Source organism: Lygodium microphyllum, chromosome 3 (assembly GCF_053477565.2).
Source record: "Lygodium microphyllum isolate KBCC chromosome 3, Lygodium_microphyllum_v1.1.10, whole genome shotgun sequence".
Lineage (NCBI taxonomy): Eukaryota > Viridiplantae > Streptophyta > Polypodiopsida > Schizaeales > Lygodiaceae > Lygodium > Lygodium microphyllum.
The window spans coordinates 113,206,608-113,223,263 of record NC_141137.1 but is presented as its reverse complement, the minus strand read 5'-3'; the positions used below and the strand labels follow the sequence as shown (position 1 = coordinate 113,223,263).

At 39.8% G+C, this 16,656-nt stretch overlaps 1 protein-coding gene across 1 annotated transcript; it reads right to left on the bottom strand.

Annotated features, from left to right (window-relative positions):
• Nucleotides 1-7,620: 7,620 nt before the first annotated feature.
• Nucleotides 7,621-9,786, bottom strand: LOC148038780 (phenylcoumaran benzylic ether reductase IRL1-like). The gene is made up of 5 exons (XM_087674620.1): nucleotides 9,398-9,786; nucleotides 9,025-9,159; nucleotides 8,674-8,911; nucleotides 8,177-8,380; nucleotides 7,621-8,046 (listed from the first exon to the last, which is right to left on the bottom strand). Exons 1-5 carry the CDS (start codon nucleotides 9,590-9,592, stop codon nucleotides 7,883-7,885), a joined length of 936 nt encoding a protein of 311 aa, XP_087530746.1. The 5' UTR covers nucleotides 9,593-9,786; the 3' UTR covers nucleotides 7,621-7,882.
• Nucleotides 9,787-16,656: the final 6,870 nt, after the last annotated feature.

Below are 16,656 nucleotides of genomic sequence, written 5' to 3'. Positions count from 1 at the left end.
ATTCAAGCCCCTATAATGAAAACCCTTGTATACATATTTAACACTATTTTAAGTATACTCTAATGTAGAAAATGTCATTTCAACTAATGATTCCTTCTGTATACTATAAATTAAGCCAAATTAGAGCTCAGAGCGGTCCAAATTTAGAGTAAATCACTTCTCTATAGCTCCATGTAGAATACGTAGTATCAGATTGCCTCGACAGATTATTAAATTCGAGCTAAGGGAGCAATGTTGGGGCTATTTTGAGGCTAAGAGAGGGGCATATGCTCATTCAAATATCATGTGAGCTTCTTAAAAAACTAATATACAATCATGCAAGTTTCCATTCACTTATATAAAAGTGGCCAACCCCATCTTTAATATGCCTACAAATTAGTTTAAAGATAGTAGAACTATTTGAAATCGATCTTTTTGAAAATGGATGATCATTACCAGTTGAATAACTTAGTTTGCCGATGTAAAAACATGCTAACAATAAGTTTTTGCTCTTCAAGTAGTTTACATTAGTTGGAAGTGATCTTGGTACGCTTTAGAACTAAATTTTTGCTTTGGTAGTTTACATTAGTTGGAAGTGATCTTGGTACGCTTTAGAAATAATGGATTGGTAAAAGAGATGTTTGAGATCAAGCCAAAAGTGGAGTTTTATTAGTAAAATTGATGAGAGAGAGAGAGAGAGAGAGAGAGAGAGAGAGAGAGAGAGAGAGAGAGAGAGAGAGAGAGAGAGAGAGAGAATGCTTCCATTTTACTCTCTTTAGGCGGCCAAGCACATCCATTCTTCTTGCAAAGGTAGTACACATCCGAAAGAAGAGAGGACTAAACCTCACCACAAAAGAGATGACAAGGAACCATCACTCGTTATGAAAAGAAAACTAAGCTTAGAGGAATTGAATGCTTAGGGGGCTTGAAATAAAAGAGCTTCTATAGTTAAGTAGTATCATGGTAGTAGCTAATAGGAAAATTATCCATAACCCTAGGGCAATGCCTATTAGGAGCTTACCCCTATCATGTGCATTAAAGCCCCTCTAAAGAAAACCATTGTTTACATATTTAGCACAATTTCAAGTATCCTCTAATGTAGAAAATGTTGTTTTGACTAATGATTCATGTTGTATACCATTTTTCTTTAATAGTTTTTCCATGGCCAATGTAGAAGATTGTTTCTAGATGCATATCACATGCATCAACAAATCAAAGAAATTTGCATTACCCTTTCAACTTCCTCGCATGATTAAATATAAATATATGTTGAAAATGTGACTCCTTGAGCCATATTCATGATCAAACCCACTAAAAGTAGAGATCTTCAAAAAACGATGGAATACACATACAAAGGGATGAAATATTTGTCTCAAGTAAGAGCTTTAGAAATGTAAACATGGAAAATATTATAGTTAATGAGTACCTATTAAAAGTAAAGAGTATTGCAAAGATGCTTGCCTCTATTGTGATATTGGTTTGATATTGCAATACGATGATCACGTATTCTCAATTATTTTGAATTTTATACAAAAGAAAAAGGTCAAACTACTTCACATGTGGCTATGATCGAGACCCATATACTTGTTGTATATGGACACATATTTTTACATATTTCACATCTTCAAAAAGGCAATGAGTGCATATGAGCTCCACATGTTAGGAGCTGCTTGGGGTAGGATATGGGATTGAGCTTGAGGAGGCAATGTTGAGAACTTAATCTCAATACATATGGAGGACCTACCAAGCTAATTGCTCCACACCTATGATGTTGGCATGGGTGATGAGCATCATTATTGTTATATTCCAAAGATTCACCAAAGTCACTACTAGTTGGATAACATTTATACCATACAAGTTGTAATGTATCCGCCTATTGGCTATCCAAGCACATTTTAGCGGTCCATCGAGAAACAAATCTAAGCGTTGCTGCCCGCCTGGCACTCCCATGGAATGTTCCACGGTTTGTCGCCTCCTAGGGTTTCTTGAGTCTACCTCACAACGAAACATTCATGGCCGAACCCACTAGGATCGACCTAAAATCTGGGTTCCTAGTAATCACGGTCTCCTGACAGCATTCTAGCGTCGAGTCATGGACATCCTACTTTACACAAAGATACCCAAGCCGAAGCTGATCCATACCGCACGTGGTTCAAAGAGAATGGGAAACGAAAGGGATGATGCCCTGCTCAACCTCTGTGCCCATAGCACATAGTCCCATTTCAGTCCCCTAAAACAATATGAATCGCATTCTAATTTAACATTACCTAGACGTCGAATGACAGTAAAACCATGTGAGAAGCCTCACAGTTATCTGGGACTACCCTACCATAGGACAGACCCGTCGGGGTTATGCCCACCTGCTTCCCTTGATAGGTTTAGTTTTTTAATTAGGTCCTACCACAATTATGTGTGACATTTAACATTAGCTTCATTAATTAAGCCTTTTAGGGAACAAGGTTCATTCGCGTAATTTACTGCACATACACAAATACAGAGCAAGCAATCTTTTGACAAACAAGTTCCTTAAATTATCTTGAAGTTACTCTTTGTCTCATGCCCATACAAGAGAAATTATATATTCCCTTATGTCCAATAGAAGTACCCCTTCTGCAGCCTTGCAAAACTAACTGGTCCCAATTACATGGCACCACAATTTCCATCCATTATTTAGAATAGAATCTTCTAACACCCTAGACGTTGGGCTCACGTTAGTCTTCCACTCGGAAAGGGGTATCCAAAGCTCCACTAACCCCAAGCAATCTAGGAGTGAGACAAAATTTCTGTGGTTGGCCTTTTCACCACTCGACCTTCAGCCTGTGAATCGAGCAGTGCCCTCTCGGGTTGCAATGCGGCATGACCTTGGAGATTATCCACCCAAGAAAAATATCTTTCCTTAATTAATCCAATTAAGAATAAAGCACAATCAAGGCAATCAGCCTAATATCGTCTTCTAGGAAAAACATTCCTTTATTCCCATGGCAACTTGTCATCTCAGACCTTGCCATGCATTTACCATCAAACACATTCATTTACCATTAAACCCTCCTAGCTGCCCTGGGACTGTTCGTTAGACCCAAAGGGGGGGGTGGTATCATCGTCGCAGTCTTCCTCTTATTCATCAGCATCTTCCACTCCCACTCCACGTCATCTTTCTTTGTTGATGTTGTCAAATGGTTCTTCCTCCGTCATGTCATTTTTGCCTTCTTTCTCCCGTCGTTGACTTTATCTCCCTCCGCCATGTCGTTCTCTTTCCCTCCCCGTCACCACCTGTTCGGCGATGGAAAAGGGCGGGGAAAGGAAATTTTTTTCCCTTTTTACTTAAAGTACAAGGGGGGGGGGGGGGGGGGGGGGGGGGGGGGAGATGGAGGTGGTTCCCATGGACACTACAAGAGAAAGGCCCTATAGATGCACACTGTACACGCAAAAAAGCGGGTGCGTTTATAAGCGCGTGTGTCAGTGCGTCTATTCACGCTAGTATAAAAAATGCGTCTATATATCCGCACTGATAAACGCGCTTATAGATGCAAAAATAAACACACATATTTTTTATTTCTCATAAAGTCCCTGAATATGACCAAACCTCTTAACAGCTAGTATTTTTTTGAATAGGGCATGATTGGATTGGGCATGATTGGATGTATATACAACATAATTACACCTAGATCATACGCTAGGACATGATATACATGTATAGGATCATACAAACATGATATACATGTATATACGACATGATATATATGTATAGGGCATATACATGCATAGGACATGATATACATTACCAACTTTACTTCTTTCTGAGTATTACAAATATACATCCAATCATTCAAAGCTAATTACATATATGTGATTTCATGCCCTATATACATCCAATCATGCCCTATACAAATGTGATTGGATAGGGCATGATGATTGGATGTATACATAAATCAAAGGTTGACTTGTGCATTTGCTATATATATATATATATTTGGATAGGGCATGATGATTGGATGTATATATAAATCAAAGGTTGACTTGTGCATTTGCAATATATATATATATATATATATAGAGAGAGAGAGAGAGAGAGAGAGAGAACTGATCAATACACTCACATGTCTCATTTAATGTTGTGCACTTAACCTAGCCATGCATGCCAATTCATAGCATGAGTAGATTGATGTAAATCAGTTGGCTTGTGCATATGCAAGCTATTCCAATCATGTCAAGGTGCACTTATAGCTCACATATAATTTTAGATAAGGTGGACCACATGTAACCAATGTGCACATGTCCTCTTTTCATCATCTTTAGCCAGTGTGTCCACTTGTTGGTGACTAATACCAACAAGCCAACTACAAATCTCTTATCTATGAAATGTATAAGTAAATTAACTTGGTTAATTTGATGAGGCCAAATTTTCCTTCCATGGACAGTGTGGTTGGCTATATTCTACTTTAAGGTTATAGGAACTTGCAGAAGTCAATGGAGCATCTTAAAAATGACGATACTTTAATAACTATATCAAGTCACTTCATGTATATATCTTTGATTGATTGATGGATAATATGCCTTTCTCTATCTCTTTCGTGTACACCTTCATTGCATTATCTCTCTCTAGCTAAAAACCATTCGTGCTTTATCCACCTATTGATACTTGCATGCAATTGTAAGTGGGATGGTCTAGTAAGTCACTACATATGTGCCAATTGACTTGCCAATGTGTTATCTCTTATCCTCAAGCTTTGTTATATATGTCACCACATAGGTCAATTGATTCCCTAAATGCATACATTGATTCCTTAAATTGTTACTGCGCGTCTGTAAGTGCGTGTAACAGGAATTATCTGCGCATATACACGCACAATTACACGCACTGACAGACGCGCCACGCAAGTATAGAAAAATTTAAAAAAAGTTGTGGCTTTCTTTTCAAACCTATGCTTTCCTGCGTTTTTTGCGCATTTTCTGCATTTCGAGCTCGACATCACTACTCATGTCTATCTATCACTTCATGAAGATAATGAGGCAAGAAAATAAGAGTAAAAAGAGGATAGGAGGAAAGAAGATCCAAAGAGTAAAGAACAAGAGCCAAACAGCAAGGAAGAGAACAAGATTCAAGCAACTTATCAAGGGAAGGGAGAAGGAGGACAAGGAGCTTGCAACCTAGCCGCCACCCGTTGGAACAAGCAAAGAAGGTGAGTTCTTCTTCTCTCTCTCAATCTTGTTTGCTTTCTTTGTTTGTTTGTCTCTCTCTTCTCTCTCTTCACATGCTGGATCTTGTCATCTATGGAGGTTTTTTAGCTTTGTTTTTAAAGCAAGTTTGAGAAGAAATGGTGCGACTGTGCGCATCTGTCAGTGCATCCAGATGACAGTGTAGATGCAGCTATAGATGCAGAAATAGATGTGCTGGCAGACGCTCGCAGAGACACAGGTATAGACGCGCACAGAGACAGAGGTATAGACGCTGCATGTAATATGTTTTATCTGCACAGGGTAATATGATTTTTCTTGTGTAGATGTGGAATCTTGGATCCTCTAGCACCCCATTCAACAAGGAGCAATTCATGGGGGAGATGACCAATTATCTTGGTCGCCCTCCCACTGCAGAGGAGGTTTTCAGTGTGATGTCTGGGACATGACTTATCACATCTTTGCCTACAAAGGGATCAGCTGAGGTACATGGATCGGCCGAAGCACGTGCATCTGCAGAAGCATATGTATCGAGTGAGGTAGAGGGTAGTGCGCGTCGAGGGAGGAGGGAGAGTGGTGCGGGAGGATGAGGAGGTCGAGGGCTTTGTGGGGGTTTCCTAGGTGGTGGCTCTCGATCACCCTCACTGGAAAATGAGAGAGGTGAGCCTCCACAAATGTACTACTCTATCACTGATGTTGGTGGTATCTTGCATGACTTTGAGGGGAGGGAAGTGATAGCCTACTTGAGGAGTGTTGTGCATGCCACATACAAAGATTGCATGATTCCCTTCAAGCACCAAAAAAATGGTTTGTGGCAAGAGGTGCTGTGGGCAGTACATAAAAGGTACCCTAATCCCGAGAATTCACGATTCTCAGATGATTGGGGACGGTCAAAGGTGAGAGACGTGCTTCATAACAAGAGCTCACCTTATGACGCTTGCCAAGGAGTCATTGCGGAGACAAGAGCAGGTTTTAGACGCGTAGATACATGCATGTATAGACGCATAATATAAATATGTCCACTTTTTTTATAAATATGATTATATATTTACGTAGTGTGTCAATACGCACGTCTATATGCGCGTCTAAGTGTGCATGTAACTCTGATCATAAGCGCACTTTTAGACGCGATTTTGTAGATGTAGAAATAGACGCATTAATAAACGTGCCCGACATTTTTTTTCACAATTCAAATATTGCGTCTACAAGCGCGTCTATGGAGCCTTTTTGTTGTAGTGGCAGAACATTACACAAGTGGCATAGCTAGACTACCAACCTACCTACTTTCCTTTGTATTTCCACAGATAAATTTCTTCCCCATAGAACCTTGGAATGTTTTCATGCAACATCTTGAGACTATTGGTTATCTACTTGACAAAATTAGCCATGAACTTTCCAAAATTCAATTTACACAGTTCTCCATGTGCTATAATATATTAAGAATTGCCAATATTTTGTTAGCATCACATTGACAATGTATCGTATTTTTCCCATAATAGGATCCTCTATCCCCAAAATTGCTATTACTCAAAACAAGATCAAATAACAACCTCCTCTTCAACAAACCAAACTATAGAATATCAAGTTACTTGGCTACACATCCTTCTCTTAAATTTAACACTTCAATCATCTTTTTTAAAAGGAAATTTTGCAAGGTTATGATCTTTAATGTTGTCAAAACCAATTTGTAATGGCCTCTTTTTTATAGCTTTCACACGTTCTAGGAAACCAAGCTCAAATCGAGAAATTTCCACTTGAATAAAAACTTCAAGTAAAATTTCCTAGTTGATTTTGGAGCTAGCTAAGAAACCTTAGAAATGTGTCATAACTAAAACACATTCTACTTTGTGATATTTTCGTGAAAGAAAGTCGACACCTCTCTCTAAGGAACAAGTTCTTATCCAATACAAACATTGGGCTTGATGGCCCACCCATGTTCTAGACCTTCTTATCCAATACAAACCTTGGCCCTCATGGCCTACCCATGTTTTAGACCTTCTTGCCTCTCTCACAATCTCTAGACCTCCCCTAAGATGCATATTTATATTTGTCATGTTTTTCCAAATTGTAGATGCTACCCTTCATGAGTGTCATCCAAGTGACAACCCACTTTGCCTCACCTGTATACCTAGAGCCTTCATCATTGTGGGACTTTGTGTCGATCATTGTGGATCAAATTACACATATTGAACTTTGGTGTTCCTATCATTGCATGTTGATGACTCAAATGCACAAATCTATTGATGTTTCTCTAACAAAAAGCCTTGCACCAAAAAACCCCTATGTCACCTCTTAGAAAATTTCTATGTAAAAAGTTTTTTAGCCACCCCAATGTGTCTTGCAAAGTGAGCTTGTTTGGGTGCCAAACTCCAGCGCTCAACTGATCAACGCATTAGTCTTATTAACGAAGTACTTAGAAGCTTGACATATCATGATTGAGTCGATAGAAAAGCTTTACGAGTCTACCAATTTATAAGTGTCATTCATACAAAATGATTGTACATGCCAAACTTGCATGCAAGCTTAGACTCTGCTTTTGTCATGAAACAACTACGGAATCGTGGACAATCTCACACCTTAGTTTATTCATGTATACTGTTCTACCTTTGCATTGTATCTGCAAAGGTGAAATAGACTAGAAACTGCACTCCTGAATAGTTGTGGATGACACGAAGATCTTGTACACCTTTGAACAAGCTAGAGATTGGCATGTAGCAAGGCATTTTTCTTACAAAAATTTGTTGAGGTAATCATCTGTAGAAGTATAGTTCACATCGGGGTAAAGGCTGGTGGCCTCGACATCGTCTGCACCAAGCTCAAAGTTGCATTGGTCACCTTTGATGAGAACATCGTGAAGGAGTGCAGGGAAAATATTTCCTGGGAAGGGAGTTTCTGCAACAAACCAATACAAAAGGTAAGACACTATTTGTCGAGAGCAACTTGATAGAAGTCAAACATTTAAGACCATTGGGTGGTCTTCCACATTAAGGCCACCATTCAGCTTGATGCAAGCATATTTTACCTTGGATTTTTTTGACAATGTCTTCCTCTGAAACAAACTGCTTTTCAAGTGTCTTGCCAATCTTCTTTTCCCACAAAGAGACTAGCTCGTTTTGTGTAAGAATGTTTGCAGGCGGTCTGACATGCAAGGTTTTGTTGAGAGTTCTTGGATCATCCATTGCCTTGATAGTGAATGTCCCAACATCTTCCTCGGAGACATTTATTGCTGTATCATGCAAAGACCAACAACCGATCAATGATCTTACCAGAAGACGCATAAGCAAATAACACCGAGATAGGAGTTGCACACAAAGTTTACAAGAACATAAAGCTCGAACTTGCCCTGAACAAGACATGGAGATGTAGAATGCATATGTTGGTGGTCTCAAGGACTTTCATTTCTTCTTTGTCTTTGTGTGTGTGTGATGTGTTTGGGGGGGGTATCCTCTATGTGGGCGCTACAACTACATGGCTTTTGATGTGGGTGGAAAACGATATAGGATGATATCCCACACGTACTTTTGACATCTCCGCTCCCATGGATGATCACTGTATCCCTCGGTGGAGATGTGAGGCGTGGTTGAAACAAGTTAGCGACAAAATATCCGGCAAATCCATTGTTGACAACATAGGTGTGAGGGATTTGTGCTTCTTCCACTGCACGTCGGATCTGTGCCTTGAGTGCGAACATGGATTTGGCAGGCTCGAGTGCTTGTGCGCGATCAACATCGATGCCAAACTCCGAAGGGAAAAATCTCTGGAGCAAAAGCGCAAAGATTAAAAGATCTAACATACATTGGAAGGAAGAATAAGGCCGGCACATGCAAGAGCATGTGACTCTATAGATGTCTGTCTACCAAATGGCCATACCTTGATAGTCCCCGCTTCTTTGATCGCTGATATTAGCTTGATTTGCTCGGGTATCTGAGGTCCCGAAACGGTAGAGATGACCACATCCACTTGTTTAAGTGCTGCCACCAGGCTTTCGTGGTCTTCCAACGAACCCTGTGACGCAAACCAGAAGCATCCAAGAATGAGGGCTGGCTGAGATTAATGCGGATTAAACGACAAGCAAGGGATGTGCGCGAAGATGTGGGTTAACCATAAGAACGTGGCTGGCACACCGCGCGCGCGCGAGAGAGAGAGAGAGACAGAGAGATGCGTGTAACATGTGACCTGGGACCGATTCAATTATTCGCTAGGCTCGATATAAGGCTAGGAGGAGGAGGAGGAGGAGTGATACCTGGAGGATGGTGATGCCGGCTGCCTTGAGAGAGGCGAGGAGGTCTTGCTTCTTGGAATCGTGATGGGAGGTGAGGGTGGAGGGGCGGACCAGGACGAAGGTGGGGTGCTGCGACGCCGCTGCTGCCAGCGCCACGCACTTGCCCAGGTAGCCTGTGGCCCCGATCACCAGCACCTTACTGCTGCTCGGCGACATTCTCTTGTATTATGTTGGCACTCTCGTACCGCTCACTCGAGCACAAACCAAACGCTTAATTCCTCACAACACAGCAACAACTAGTCCAGCGAGTCCCAGATCAGCAGATCGCAGCTGCAGCAGACAGAGAGCGCTAAGCAGGCGCAAGCAGTGAGCCCTTGTTGCTGGGTGATGTCTCGTTGTGTGCCGGGCTGCCTTGCACACCTACGGTGTTTTATAGGCGAGCACGGCCTCTCATCTTTATTTTCCCCGACTCCCTCTCGAATCAAAAAGATCATCATCCATGTTTCAAACATTGCTTTTGCCACTTGCCATGCAGGTTGGACTTGGCTCACGGATGAAGATCCCCCTGGGGACTCGGGAGCCGACGGTACGGTCCCACTTGTTACAAACTCCGCTCGCATTGTGCACACTCTGCTGAATGGTGTTCACCTTTGACTTCCTCACTTTCTTTACCTTTGACTTCCTCACTTTCTAGAAGAATGCTACGACCGTGTGGGTCGCGCGTTGTTTGACCGGGACCGAAGAAAGGTGAGAGAGAGAGAGAGAGAGAGTGTGTGTGTGTGTGTGTGCGTGCGCGCGCTCTCTGTCTTCTTATAAACTCTCATTGTCCTCTCTCTCTTCGAGATCTTTTTCAAAGCTTGTAGTGTGCACACACTGTGCAATGCTTTTTTACTAGTGACTTTCTCACTTTCTAGCCAATGGTCATGTATTGTTTGACCAAGACTGAATGAATGAGAGAGAGAGAGAGATTGTGTGTGTGCGTGCATGCGTGTATCCCATGTTGATGTTTCCATTACGATTGACGTGGCCTTGTAGCACTTTTGTTTGGATGAAGATATGCTTCATGGGGGCCACCACTAGACCTTACATGTTACCACCTCAACACACATACACCAGTCGAGGGATTCGACCTAGCTTCAAGGACTCTCTTTTCTCCTCCAGAGCCCTACTAAAAAATATGCTTAAAGATTTGGCCATCAAAGTTCATTTATCATCTAAACCTGTCATTTTAGGTTATGGGATATAGAGCATCTCTTCCCAGAGCATACACTTGCTAGCTTTTGCCCCCCTTGCATGATGACATGGCCCAGGAGACTAGCTCATAGGCAGCCTAGTCAAGTTAAAGCTTGAAACTTTACATCTTTGACAAGGGCTTTTTACAAAGCAAATCCACTAAGGAAAATAAAGATCCACTATGAGAAAGCACATGATCCACTATGGGAAAGATACAATGGAAAATTCTTCAAAACAGTATGTTGGAGTTGATAGTAGCAGGAGCAACTTCTTCATTCATGAGAGCTGATTCTGTTGGTGATCATTTTGCACCTGTTGTGCTCTTTTCTTGTTAAAACATTCACTGGCTATATGGCCGGTCTTGCCACAGTAATGACATATAATCCAATCCTTGTTATTAATGTTGAATCCTCGTCCATATCCTTTTGCTTCATATGTTTCCTTGGTGTACAAGAGATTGCCCTTTGAGATGATTTCTTTTGCATCCTTATTTTTAAGTTTACTTTCTCCATCAAGTAGAGAATTCTCAATATCTTTGTGAGTGAGAGATTAGGAACATTGCTTAGGGTAGACACAAGGTTCTCATATGGTTCTTGATTTACACTTGCTAATAGCATTGCTATGGCTTCATCCTCATCGATGTTCTTCTTTAAAGTTGCAAGTTGAGTTTTAGGCTCTTAAACTTGTTAATGTGCATGGTCATAGAGGAACTATCATTTACATCTCGCTAATAGAATTGCATGAGTAAATTTACCTTTGAGTTTTTAGCTGGAGTTCCAAAGATCATATCAAGCTCATCCCATACCTTTTTTGCATCTCCGATGCTGGAGATATGGTGCAATACATCATCAGATAATCCCCAGGAAATGATGCCTACAGCCTTGTTGTTCATCTTTTTTCACTCTTTTGTCTTGGGATGAACTTCTTCAATGAACCTATCCTCAGCATCTTCCTTCTTACCATCTACATCTCCTGCACCATCCTCAAATAGATTCCATAGGTCTTTCCTCATGAGATGGTACATTGTCTTTTCTTTCCAGGTGTGAAAGCCTTCACCTTTGAATTTAGCTATTTGCTCAAGTTGAAACATTTTGAAGGACGAATTTAATCAATTGGGCATTCTGCATTAAAAATCTTCACATTTGTCATTGTAAGAATTGAAGTAAAACCAATAAATGAGTTTTCCTCTACTGTTTAAGGTTTTGCATTCATTGGGTACGTTGAACGCGTTTTTCATGTATATTTCTTTATGTAAAAAGCGATAAACACACATAAAATATACAAATGAGAGTAAACCTCGTGATTTAACTTCCTTATACTCACACAAACATGATTCTAAATTTTCATAATTTTTCGGATACAAAAAATAAAAATTTCCTATTTTCTTTGAGCACTTTATTAGGGAATTTGGGAATTTCAATGCACTTCGGGAATCCCCAATACCTTTATTGTTTAACCACATGATCAAATCTTGTTGTCTTACTAAAAGGTGGAGTCTACCTTGAATATTATATAAGCTACCTTCTCATATTTCACTTTCAAATATGGATCAAGATTTAGCCATATGATCAAATATTTATCACTTATTTGAAAATGGGACTTGAAAAGTTTTCAAATTCCCTAAAATGGTATTTTCACCTAAAACCACATTTTTGGGTATTTTTTCTTATTTTCTTTATATAAATTTCTATAATGTTTCTTTTTTGAGTCAAGAAATTTAATCATACTCTAAGTCATCATCATATTTGATTTTATCTCACATGAACATAATTTGGTCACCCGAAATCAAGAAAACATCAACTTTTTGCTTAAAATACGCATTTCGAGTTTTCAAAAATTAATAACTTATGATTACAAACACACGTTTGGAATTTTATAATGCACAACCCTCAAACACATTGCAACCAAGCCTCAAAAAATATTTCATCACATATGAATAAGATTTGCATCATGAAATGTCAAAAAGAATCTAAATTTCAATTAAAAAGAGTTTTACCGCCATTTTCATGTTTCAGGTTTTAAGAACTAAATTTTCAGTTAGCCATCTCAACATTGGCACAATCTCATGTCAATCCGGTTCAAGCCGAACAATCAGTCTTCATTCCAATATCTTCCCATTCATCATTCACACATGAACAACCTATTGTAGGGGAGAGAGAGAGAGAGAGGGGGAGGAGAGAGAAAGACCAATTTTTCAACTTTCTCATCAAGCCATCAATGTCAGATCAGAGATGGGAAATTTAGAGTGAAAAAATCGAGAAATAGGCTGGCATAATTAGATTGTAAGCTTGCTTTTGACTCCCCATAGCCCCTCACCAAATCATCATTTATAGGAGGATGTCGCCATTTTTTTTCATGCCTTCTCCAGCCGCCACCCCCCAATTTATCAAATTTGGGGCCACTTGGACAAAGAGCTTGACCCTTTAAATTTGGGGCCTTTAAATTTAAGGGCACTTTTACATTACATTTGTCCCTCATGCCCGGCCTTTGATTTCTCACACATCGTCGAAATTTGACTAATTGAAAATTTTTGCATGTTCATCTTGAAGTCTCGAAATGCCTGAAACTCATTCCACCTCAATCCGGCACTTGGAAAAATCATGAAAATTTTACAACCACTGTGAAGTTTGTCTTCTGCACTAATTTGAATTCTCGTATTCCATAGCCACTTAAAATTGACAGATCCATGTCCCCTCCTTCCTTGAAACTTTAATTTACAGTTTGAATTGACAGAATTTAGCACATCTCTGGGATAGGGTCATCAATTACGGCTCTCATTGGCAACCATGGGATAGGGTGGCTCAACCCATTGAACCTACGATTTGATCTGCACATAAATATACCATAAAAAGCACCAAGCTATAACCAATCTAATAGAGATTTAGAGCTAGTTGCTAATCAATTGCTCTAACATGGACTAGCTAAAAAGAACTATCAAAGGAGTCATCCTAAGTGGTGGTCTGACCTACTTACCGGACCTAGGACAATTGGACCAAGAAATCCTACTAGGCGAGGACTCCTATAGCCTCGTCTTTTATTTTCAGATACTTTTGATTTATCATTTTCTTTATACTTTAGAACTTGATACTCGGGCGTGTAAAAAGGAGGGAGCTAAGCGTATTGTGGCCAAAAGAGAACAAGGCATTGACCTGAGGTCCTGTCTCGGTACCCAAGAGCCTACCAAGCTATCACAAGGCAACACTTTATTTCACTCACTTTATTTTCACTCCAACCATTCTTCTTTCTTTTTTAACTAAATGTCATCCTTAGGAAGCCAAGGCATTGGCTCAGGGTCTTGACTTGTCCCTAGAAACCTACCAAGCCTTCACAAGGCAATGAACATTTGCTCTTAGAATTTTTCTTTTTTTCTTTTCTTTTTCCAAGGGTTAGAATCCCTTTTACACACCTCTATGTACAAAGTTTCCAATGATATTTATCATTTTCTGTCTTTATTTTCAGCAGGCTTCTTTATCTATCTCACTATTAGCAGAGGCTCCTAGAAATAGTTGCCTAGTAAGCTAGCAAGATAGGGTCACTAAGGACTACTCTTAAAAATAGCTCTTAGATTACTCGACAATGTCTTCACAGGAGGCAGACAATTGCTCAAACCTTCTCCAAATATACCAAACCAAACCCTAGGACTTCATGCCTTAACTTGTCAGTCCCCAAAAAGAAGAAAATTCCCCACAAACAAGGATACATATATAGCACAAAGGGAAAGAACAAGTAAATGAATGACATCACTTAGATTTGGCCACAAGATGCCTCAGCACAATAAGTGGCTCGCTCTTGGTACTCCATCAAATCTGTTTAGTACAACACTAAGACAAGAAACCATTAACCACACCCCCACCAAACAAACTCATGGCCCTCTTGGCCTTAGAAAATCCACTAGTGCAATGCAGAAAGAACAACCCTCTTGGCCTAGTGAAATAAAGCATTTTACTACAAAAGAAATGGTCCTCTTGGCCTAATAAAAATATAACTACATAGCACACCATTCAACATCCATTGCTGAAAACAAACCCTTAATCCTAACATAAATCATACAAAAATACAACATAAAACTAGACCAAGGGAGGGGCCACTTGGGCCTACACTAAATGCATCAAGTTATTAGCTAGTCCCCTGCACAAATGTGGCATAGGGGTATCCTACGAATATGTCATTAAATGATCCTATGTATCCATGAAACAATAGAAAGATGGTCAATCACTACCTAGCTCTCACCCATACTAACCATCAATAGCCATAACAAGACATGTCAACAACAACAAGCAATTCCAAGGGTAGACTTGGGCTAATAGGATCGAACAATTCTAATAGCCCCTTAGGACCACAATTGAGAAATACATCGTCAAAAAATGAATAATTTGCCAACAAGTGCGCAAAGTAGTTCCATTATCGAGGAACCAGCTGACAAGTCACTGTCTCAAAAATCTTAAGTATATCCAAGGTTGCATGGTGATACATCCACAAAATGGGATACCTCACACAATAAGTCCCATTCAATGGGTTAATCACTACTGTGAGTTTCCTTTCGCCAATAAATGGCATATACCACCACATCCAGCTATATTCAACCCCATGATTAAGGCCTTGTATTGTGCCATATTATTAGTAAAAGTGGTGCCTAAATAAACTCCCATTTTTAAAATGACTCTACGTCGAGGTTCTTTAATAACCATACCAACACTCACATGCTTAGCGGGCCCTCGTGACGCTTTGTCAAAATACAAATTATAGACCCATGCTTTATTGATAGGCCACATGATACCGATTAGCCTACTTGTACTTATGGTAGTTAAAGTTGAGTCAGGAGAGAGGATATATGACAGAGTATAATCCCTCCTTCCTCACTAAACTCAATAGGGGTGCTAGTAAGAATCCTATGACAATGGTGGCAGTAGACCTTAATACCCTACATAAAAGATCCATCTTACCACTCAGCAATATGATAACACTTCACTAAATCACTTGACCTTGGTGGTAACACTGCTCTAAATATGGATGTTCAAGATAAGAAATGATTCTGCCCATCTGATTGACTTGGCATCCACTAATTTATATCTTTTGGCATGAAGATCATGAAGCACTTTCATCCTATTCTTTCCTAACATTTGATATAACAAAGCCTACAATTGAGCCTCATCAAGATATGCTAGGGAGGTCAACCTTTCTTACAATGCTTTTTCTTCACCCAGAGAATGGTTCAACGTAAACCTCCTAGTGGGTAACTCAATTTCCAAGGTCAAGACATACTCTTTTTCATGTACTAACTTGAATGGGGTGTGGCTTATTGCTCTCTTGAAGGTCCTATTACAAGCCCAAATAGCAATATGAAGTTTCTTGTCCTAGTCATGCTTACCCTTAGATACAGTCTTGGACAAACTCCCCACAAGCTTCTTATTGGTACTCTCTACTTATCCATTTTCTTCAAAATTATATGGGGTGGTTTTGTTATGTTTAATTTTCAAAGCTCTAGTCAAGGTTTGTATGACCTTATTTAGAAAGTGTGTCCCATGGTTGGCACGGGACACCAGCTCTTTAGATGGATTGAAATGGCAAACAATTTGTTCCATAATAAAACAAGCTATTTCCTTGGCATTTTCCTGCATCGTAGCTCGAGCTTCAAACCATTTTGTAAAGTAGTCCGTTTCCACAATGATATATCTCTTCCACGTAGTAGACAAACGATGCACATGTCCAACAAAATCAATGCCCCACTTCTCAAAGGGAAAAGTCACAAGAATAGGATTAAGTGGCCACTTACAATTTTTCCTAACATCATGTCTCTGACAGACATCAGAGTGCTTAATATATGCAAAAGCATCTTGGAAAACCATCGGCCACCAATAGCCTATACATAAAGCTTTTTGAGTGGTGAGTTATCTAGCAAAATGGTCTCCATATGCTAAATTATGACATTCTTCTAGAATAAAGGATACCTCATGATGCAACACACAACAATGATAAATCTCATCCACACCCTTCTTATATAAGACACCCACTATTATTGAAAAGTGAAGTGCTTGTTGCTTAATATT

Bases quoted from the DNA above. Each gene is read 5' to 3' on its own strand.
- LOC148038780 (XM_087674620.1), bottom strand. From the start codon at position 9,592: ATGTCGCCGAGCAGCAGTAAGGTGCTGGTGATCGGGGCCACAGGCTAC. The intron at 8,912-9,024 runs GTATGGCCATTT...CTTTTGCTCCAG, and splicing joins AAGAAGCGGGGACTATCAAG to AGATTTTTCCCTTCGGAGTT. The intron at 8,047-8,176 runs GTAAAATATGCT...GGTTTGTTGCAG, and splicing joins CATTGTCAAAAAAATCCAAG to AAACTCCCTTCCCAGGAAAT.